Source organism: Lycium barbarum, chromosome 4 (genome assembly GCF_019175385.1).
Source record: "Lycium barbarum isolate Lr01 chromosome 4, ASM1917538v2, whole genome shotgun sequence".
NCBI lineage: Eukaryota > Viridiplantae > Streptophyta > Magnoliopsida > Solanales > Solanaceae > Lycium > Lycium barbarum.
Genome location: NC_083340.1, coordinates 97,018 through 105,988, shown reverse-complemented (window position 1 = coordinate 105,988; position 8,971 = coordinate 97,018). Strand labels below are relative to the sequence as shown.

At 36.3% G+C, this 8,971-nt stretch overlaps 2 protein-coding genes across 2 annotated transcripts; one reads left to right on the top strand and one right to left on the bottom strand.

The window, feature by feature from the left end:
• The first annotated feature begins 1,896 nt into the window (after positions 1-1,896).
• On the top strand, positions 1,897-4,168 carry LOC132634689 (soluble inorganic pyrophosphatase PPA1-like). Its single transcript, XM_060350692.1, has 8 exons — positions 1,897-2,037; positions 2,171-2,328; positions 2,705-2,770; positions 2,928-3,035; positions 3,171-3,236; positions 3,318-3,438; positions 3,522-3,603; positions 3,706-4,168. The coding sequence occupies exons 2-8, from the start codon at positions 2,188-2,190 to the stop codon at positions 3,746-3,748; spliced, it is 627 nt and encodes a 208-aa protein (XP_060206675.1). The 5' UTR covers positions 1,897-2,037; positions 2,171-2,187; the 3' UTR covers positions 3,749-4,168.
• A 183-nt stretch (positions 4,169-4,351) lies between these two features.
• Positions 4,352-8,445, bottom strand: LOC132634690 (mitochondrial import inner membrane translocase subunit Tim13). The gene is made up of 2 exons (XM_060350693.1): positions 8,273-8,445; positions 4,352-4,711 (listed from the first exon to the last, which is right to left on the bottom strand). Exons 1-2 carry the CDS (start codon positions 8,384-8,386, stop codon positions 4,565-4,567), a joined length of 261 nt encoding a protein of 86 aa, XP_060206676.1. The 5' UTR covers positions 8,387-8,445; the 3' UTR covers positions 4,352-4,564.
• Positions 8,446-8,971: the final 526 nt, after the last annotated feature.

The following is an 8,971-nucleotide window of genomic DNA, read 5'->3' as shown; positions in this document are numbered from 1 at the left end:
TGATCCTATCCTTTTGCTCGTTTTATTGATTAATATTGTTAATATTTCCAACACATATTACATTACCATAAACTGAAGAAGGAACATCAGCATTGCTACAAACTAAGTAGCAACTGAATTTTCCATCAACTCAACTGGGGATTTTCTCCTTGAAATGTTTCAACTGCACCATTTATCAAGAGAAGATGGCACGAAACATTTACTAAGTACTAAGAAAACCAATACATTCTTTTCTTAAGTTTTTGATACCTAGCTTGACGTGTAAGTTGTTAAAAGTTGTTAAGAGATAACAGACTAATATATTGGAGATTAATGAATATGCCAATATAACCTTTGATTTTTGAAGTTTCAGTGGAGAGAAATAGATACCTAACTAATGATATACATAATATAGCAAGTGTCACCATTACTCACTAATACGATCGGACCATTAAAACGGTTAAATAAAGAATTCTTTTTTGACAATGGTAAATGTTGCTCCATGTCCCGAGTCCGACGGGTTGGAACTTTATTACTCTATAGAGTTAAGAGTTATCCTGTCTACGTTTAAGAACTTAAAAAAATAACTACTCCTTCTGTCCTAACTAAAAGTCAACATGTCTAGCTGGAAACGAGAAATTGGGAACCAACAAAGAAGAGGAAGGGGTCTCTCTACCGCTGTCTACGCGTTTGAAACACTATTGTTTGCGCAAGTAGTCTGGACGTGAATACATGCTATGCAATTAAAAAGGAAGAAAACATATATAAGATCTGCTATGCAGAGGTGACAGTCATCATAGACTTTGATTTGTTTAAAACATCATGTAATACTTTAGATGCGACTTTTTCCTTTTTTATTAAGTCTTTTTTGTTGTATTTAAATTTGCAGGTTCTTATAACTTTATAAGTAGTTCAGGGTGTACAAAGTAAACCGACAAACTGCATCAAACTGATAAAACGAAAAAAAAAAACCCGACTAGTGGTTTGGTTTGACTCGACTTGGTTTGGTGTTGAAAAAAAAAAAGTCAAACCGAACCAAATCAACCCGACACTACATGTATTCATTTTTTAAAATATTTTATACATAAAAATATTTATTTGTAATGTAATTTATAAATATTTCTTAAATTTTTTCGTAGTTTTTTGTCTTTTAGCATATTATATTTCAAGCTTGAACTTAGAATTTTGAATGTCAATAAGTTTTATATCCCACGAATGTTATTAACTCAAATAAAGCCCAAACCGAAACCAACTCAACACTAATGCTAACAAAAGAAATTCAATTCTACCACTAGGAATGATAATGATATTGGATATGTATTCTTTAGTTTTGCATAATTGGTTTAGAGAGTGAAAATACATAACTTAATTTTTTTTTTGTCATGTAATTAATACTTATTAGCCGTACTTATTTTAGCATAACTTAGTACTTTTAGATTATGGTCATTTTCTTTATGGCTTACAATTAGCAATATTTATTTTAACTGATTTTATTATCTTTTTTGTTGAATATTTTAATACAATGTCATAATTCATCTCACATTTTGTGTTATTTTCTTAAGAAACACCTTAATTATATAGTTTTATCTTACTAGGACTAAAGAAATAGTTCAAGTAAAAGTTATATATTTTGTATGAAGACTTTTCCGGAAAAAAAAACCCGAAAAAATCGAATAACCCAAGAAAATTCGAGGTTGAAAAACCCGAATTTTATTGGTTTGGTTTGGTATATTAATTTAAAAACCCGATGCAATTGGTTTGATTTGATATTTAAAAAATCTGAACCAATCCGGTCCATGTACACCCTAAGTAGGTGAATTAGAAAATTTAAGGAAAACAAGTTTTAGAAAGAAGGAAAGGCATAAGAAAAAGGAGGGCCTTGAATATTGAAGTTATAAGAGGAAAAAGAATCGGACAACATACTGATTTCTTATCCCCCGCCCCGCGTCGAAAGCTGTCCTAATAGGGCGCTGTGCTATATATACAGAGAGTTGCACCCACAAATATCATTCATTTACATACATAGACCATCTCTTTATTCCTTCTTTTCAATCCAAGGTACGTAACATTACTTGCTCTCAGCATTTCCCCTCTACTTTCTACCCCCCTCATCATCATTAATCTAGAGCCATACATACAGGTTTGTTTGTTCATGTACATGTTGTCATTTTTGATTTTTTTTTTTTTTAAGTTTACCTTAAGGTAAAAATGAGTGATGAGGTATCACAACAAAGACGCGCCCCTCGTTTGAATGAGAGGATCCTCTCATCATTGTCGAGGAGATCTGTTGCTGCTCACCCTTGGCACGATCTCGAGATAGGACCTGAAGCTCCAAAGGTTTTCAATGTTGTAAGTATATATCTTGATATACAAGCACGATATGTTACTTGAAGTGATGTCTGATTAACTGCGAACTACCAGCATATATACGAGAAAATGGCACATACATGTTATGATTTCCAATTTTGTCATGGAATGTTGCAGACTGATTAGCTTCTTAATTACTCCAGTAGTTACCCTGATTGTTTCCATCTGCCAAAAATTGACACCGTGTTATCTAATCCTTCTTTGCGCTTGTCGATTATGATGGGACAAAAGGAATGAGATCGATTCGTGGGGACCAACAAGTGTTCCATATCAGATTAAACTAAAAATGGCTCTATGATCTTTGTTGTTCAAACTCTTGTTTTGGCGGTCCGGTGGCTTACTGGCTGCTTCGTTACAGGTCATTGAGATATCGAAAGGCAGTAAAGTCAAATACGAGCTTGACAAGAAAACTGGACTCATTAAGGTATGACATACTGATCTGACCTCCTAAGGTAGATTTAAGCAATGCTCTGCTCATAGACCCCTTGCCAATAGGCTGTGAATGATATTTTTACCTTGCTCTTGTTGTGTTTGTTTCAAATAGACTCATAATCAATCTCCCTTCTACCATCTATTTTCAGGTTGACCGTGTCCTATACTCATCAATGGTGTACCCACAGAACTATGGCTTCATTCCTCGGACGCTATGTGAAGATAATGACCCCATGGATGTACTAGTCCTCATGCAGGTAATCCACTGGGATGACTGCCTTCTCATACAAATTTTGAAAATCAGGGAGCCTGTAGCGTTAGTGACTAGCATTTTATTCAATCCAATCCACAACTAAGTGAGACTGATTGAGTTGAAATTGTTTCTACAACAGGAGCCTGTCCTTCCAGGTTGTTTCCTTCGAGCTAGGGCCATAGGTTTGATGCCTATGATTGATCAGGTTCCTACTTTATATCTCAGGTTAAACTTTATTACTATTATTTCCTGCATGATAAAGGACTAAATTTCTTCATCAATCCAGGGTGAGAAGGATGATAAGATAATAGCAGTGTGTGCTGATGATCCAGAATATCGCCACTACACTGATATAAACCAGCTTGCTCCTCACCGGCTGGCAGAAATCCGCCGCTTTTTTGAAGATTGTATGCTCTTGATCATTTAATTTGCTTCTATTATGAATTTCTAGCAAATTCTGTACAATATAATTTTCTTAATTTGTCACTAGACAAGAAGCTTGAGAACAAGGAGGTAGCTGTTAACGAGTTCCTGCCTCCAAGTACTGCTGTCCAAGCCATCCAATACTCAATGTATGATCTACATATGATGTTTACTGCATCTCTGTGACATGTACTGTTGTTCCTGTTTTGTGTACACATGATTTTAACATTTGCATTGTTACTTTCGTGCAGGGACCTTTATGCCGAATACATATTACAGACATTGAGAAAGTAATTAGATGCTTCTATGGAGCACTCTACCTAAGTATTTACTGGTATTATCGGAAGTGAAATACTTCTGCAAGTCATTTAAATGATCTAGCACCGTGGCAGCTTGTTGAAGATCACGTTATGCTGCAGCTTGATTGTTGTGTTTTTCTTTGAATTTATTTTTGGCAGTTTTGTCGGGAGGGGGTTAAATATCACGTATAGCAGAATCAATACATTCAATTCGGGACATCAATCAAAGTTTGTATTTCTTGCTATGTTCAATCTTCGATGGCATATATGTCCTGCCCTTTTCTGTTTCTCATAAAATTGAAGTCCATACAACCTTTATGTTCCACTAATGAGAAATGAATCACAGATTTAAACTCTATAAATTCAACCTATAAAGTTCTTAGCATTTTGTATTTTCAAAATTATGGGTTCTTAACTAAAGTGAGGATAATTTGAGCTCAGATAACACCTTGCTCGGAATACACGAAATTTGACAGCATCCACCCAGGATTTAGTTTTGGTTTTATGGCGTATCCGCGTGCACAAACCTACTAAAGAACTATGCATGAAGGCATGTCAACTCCCCATATACTAGGGCAAAATGACATCATTGTCCACGTTAACCTTAATGGTGGTACGCTATAGATAAAGTTTGCTGTCCATCCACAACAAAGAAAAGTTTTAATGAATATCAGCTTTTACAAAATACTTATCAAAGCCATCTTTAAAACGTTGTAAGATGATGAAGGGTATCAAAAGTTGATAATGACCAAAGAGATGCATTCCAGCACTTCCCGAACAAACAAGCCTTGAGATCTACGCAACTACGGTTTCAGCGTTGACTGAAGAGAGCTTTACTGATAATACCAGTGGCCTCAATATATCGATCAACACACCTGGAGATGCAACTACCCTCGCTCCCACTTAGACTACTCCCTGGTTTGGTGATGCACTTGTCAAAACATTTGTCCCTCACCGTCTGAAATTATTGAAAAGGGTTTAGTATTAAATTTTCTGCAAACGGACAAGGCATTCCCAAAACTGTGTTGCTCATGCATACATCACAAGTTGCAGCATCTTATAAGTTGCAGCATCTTATTTATAAGATGCAGTAACTAAATCTACTCCTCCAGAAGATGTTTCAAACATCCATAAAAAAATTCTGAATGATGCATTTATACAATCAAGGTGCCATTGTTAAGCAATTCATATCTGAAGCAAAACCATGATGAAGAAATGCAGATCAATCAGTGAAGCAGAATAGTATCCACATCAAGAGCACTGACAAACCTTTAAATAAATGCCAGGCAAAGTTCCTAGCACTAAGTTGAAACAAATTAAAATGTCAGTTATTAAGGAGCTGTGTAACACACAGTCTCACCGAATAAATGACATTTGACTAACCAACTAACTTGATTGTGAAAACGGAATATCAAAGAAACAAGGACGGTAAATAAGTGATATGAGATTAGAGAAGACAACACAATAAGAGCATGGTGAATGCATTGACTGACCAACTTCAGATTCTCCTTAGGAAAAATACTAATCTCTCGCCAAGTGCCAATTCTATCAACCAATTGTGTCATAATTATATATTAGACAATGCTAATTCATACTTCCTCAGTCACAAATATCTATCCTACCTGACTTGTACAATTATTAAGAAAAGAAAATTGAATCGTTACCCACAATTCGGCAATAATATTTTCTTCATCAAAAAGGGAATTGGACCTGGGAGTCAAACCACTGTATGTTTCTCACTCTCCTTAGAATTAAGTCTATTGTTAGGTGTATACAGGTGGTAATAAAGGATTGATTGACTGACCAACGCTTCTCATCTATCTTGAATAAGGGAATTAGTCAAATATCGTGGATCTGAAACTCTTGATTATAAGATGAGTGAGCCAATGGAGGATCTGGGATTTTCATTCAGGGAGTTCGAAAAATAAATGTAGTGCCTGAGATTTGAACTTGGAACCTCAAGGTGAATTTTGAACCCCCTAGACAACCGAACCAACCTCTTCACATGTGTTCAGGGTATTCAAAACCTATATATGTACATAAAAAAATACCTTATATATAAAGTGTAATTTTTTGCTGAGGGACCGAACACCCTCAGCGGGCCCTAGATCCGCCCCTGGAGTGAGCCATTACATCTATATTAAACCTACCAATCTCTTCTCAAAAACGAATTTCATCAATTCCAGAAGATTAGCAATTAAAGTGGCCATGCTTCAATGCTCAAATATACCCCTATGTACTAAAATAATTGACTTTTTTCCCCTCCATAGCAATACAAGGTAAACTTTGAGAATGTTAAAAGGTATATTTTGAGAATGTTAAAAGGTGAGAAAGTTGCTCCCCCGTCCCAATTTATGTCAAGGAGTTTGGCGTGCACGGATTTAAATTGTTCTTCTCCCGTCCCAATTTATGTGGCACCGTTTGACTAGGCACAAAGCTTAAGAAAGAAATGAAGACTTTTGAAATTTGTGGTGTAAAACAAACCTTAGATATTTGTGTTGGGTAAAAGGAGAATTTAAAATTTAAGTTATTTTTAATTATAGAAAAGAGACATTCTTTCGGTTGGTTGAGCATGGGGCTTCCATTTTCGAAACCACCTTGCCTACGATAGCAGGGGATTTGCTTTTTGGATCGAGCTCGTTGCACGGGGCTTGCCTAGTGCGAGTTATCTCTCCTGCGTAGTTTGCGGTCAATTGCACAGGAGCAAGGTTTATCCCGTGCGCACCCGAAGGGTAGCGGATGCGGGTGCCCTTGTAAAAAAAAAAAAACCAAAAATAAAGCTCAAAATTGAGGCGGAGGGAATACTAAGTATGGAAAATGTCATTCTTTTTTGGACTAACTAAAAAGGAAAGACCGTCACATAAATTGGGGACGGAGGCAATAGTAAATAGGATGTCACACAATTTACAAGACGTTGTTTTACAAGTAGAATACATAGTTTTGCCATGGAAAATGCCAGCTGAGATGGTTTTGCCATTGCCTGCGTCGATCTCAAAATGCGCTGGACCATAGGCATGATAATACAGTAACTGAAGGCACAAAAAGAGGACGAGACAGTTCTTTTTGGGTGTAAAGTGGAGTAGATAGAAGGTGTCGGACCCCTATCCCAGTTCCTAGAAACAATCGTCTAGCTTCGTTTTTTCTGGGGTTCCCATCATTTCTGTTTCTCTTTTGCATCTAATCACAACACTCTTTTCGTGCTAGTTTTGACATCAATAATACTTGCTACATTTCCAAAAAAAAAACTTAAATCTCATAGAAAGAAGTCTAAGAATTTTACAATTACTGGGAATCAATATGGACTTAACTAAGAAAACAACAAGAAGAATTATGTCTCAACCCCAAACAAACTGTTCTAAAAATCTATAATTACTGTGAATCAATACGGACTTAACTAAGAAAATTAAAAAGGAAAAAGAGATGTCAATGTCTATTGAATTGGTTAGGGACTTATAAGTTACATGTGACAAGTGAGAGATCTAGTGAATTATAATGGGCTAATGGTCGGTGGGAAGAGAACCATGAGAACTTAGGTTCAAATCCAAGCGGAGGCAAATTACGTTAGTTGATTTCACCTCATCTGTCTAAGGCATGGTAGACAGAGCCACCCGATACTTGTGTTAGTGCAAGGTACAATGTACTGGCCTAGACACAACCGTTGTAAAATGATAGTGAGAGATTTAGTGAACTTTTTGTTCCAGAGAACCTCAGTTTACCTTGAAAGACAAACTAATTCTGTTCCAGAGAAACAACCTCCCAAACTTCTAAGTAGGGGTAAGGTCTACGTACACTTTACCCTCCCCAGACCCACATTGTATGATTTCACTGGATATGTTGTTGTTGTTGTTGTTGTATTGAAACAAAATGGGACCAAAATGAGACAAATGGAAATAACGGATTCATATAATTGACTCCAAACTAGTTCATGTAGTTAATTGACCGGTATAAACTATAAAGTAGTATCAAAACTCATATTACATTTAATGATTAAATTTAGGTCATTCTAAGACATTGGATCATCTTGCTTACACAGCACTCATAAATGCTAATCTGCTATCGTGATGGAACAACATTTAATTTAGTAGTCATGATGGAAACTAGTATGTTATTTGAAAAAATAAATAAATGGAAACACGGATATTAATCAAGAATAATTTGACATGTGCAGACAATTGGTACATGACAAGCATACAACTTGTCTGGTCAATCTCCATAATAAACTCTAATCTTTCCTAATAAAATTACAGATGGTTTAGAAAGCACTACCCTGAATATTGCAGAAAAAAGTTTAAAGGTGTGGAATACTTGCTGAAAACCCCCCGCAATGTCCTAGGAATAATACAGCTTATAGCCTGAAATCATCCACATCTTATTTCGCTAATAATCCACATGCTCAGATCAGTAGTCATCTAGCAACTAACAATCCACAAATGTAAAAAAACAAATAAAGCAGAAGCAGGCTTCCAAATATGCATGAGAGCGAAAAGGATGAAAATAGAAATATCAGATGAAACCTCACCTCGAGAAATTGCTCAGCGTAAGCCTGAGCAAGCTGTGTTTTGACTTGGTCCATTATGTCATTCGTTGAGTATTGGGACGATGATCCACTTGACGCCGACGAAAAAGAATCCATAATAATATCCTCCCCCTTTCAAGTTTCGCTCACCTCTGATTCTAAAACCCTAGATTGGCATGTTTGCCTATTAAAGGCTAAAACCCCTCTCACCAATTACACCTTTACCCTCCAAATCTTTTTTTTCTTTTACTTTGTGAAGTAAAGTTTGATTTCGTAAAGAGGCCCAACCAGTTTGAGAACCGAGCTTAGGTTTGGAAATCCATTAGTTGGGCCCAAGAGACTGTTACACTAAACAAGGGGTCATTTGCACGGTCATCCTTCAAAGGCACTGGTCTTTAATTTTTGGCCCTCAAATTGGCGGTCTTTAATTTTTGGCTTTCGCCTAATATCATGAGGTTTAGGGTTCGAATCTCGGCTCAGTAAATAAAATAAAAAAAATCTCAAGGCAGAGTTTCGTAGCAAATGTAGGCCTATTCGGGCCAAAGTTAGGCCTTAGGTACAGTTTTGAATGCAAAACTCTGTCTTACGAATTCAAATCTCTGCCTTGCGAAATTCTTTTTTTTACTGAGCTGGAGTTCGAACCCATAACCTCGGGGTATTAGGCGAAGGGCAAAATTAAAGACCACCAATTTGAGGGACAAA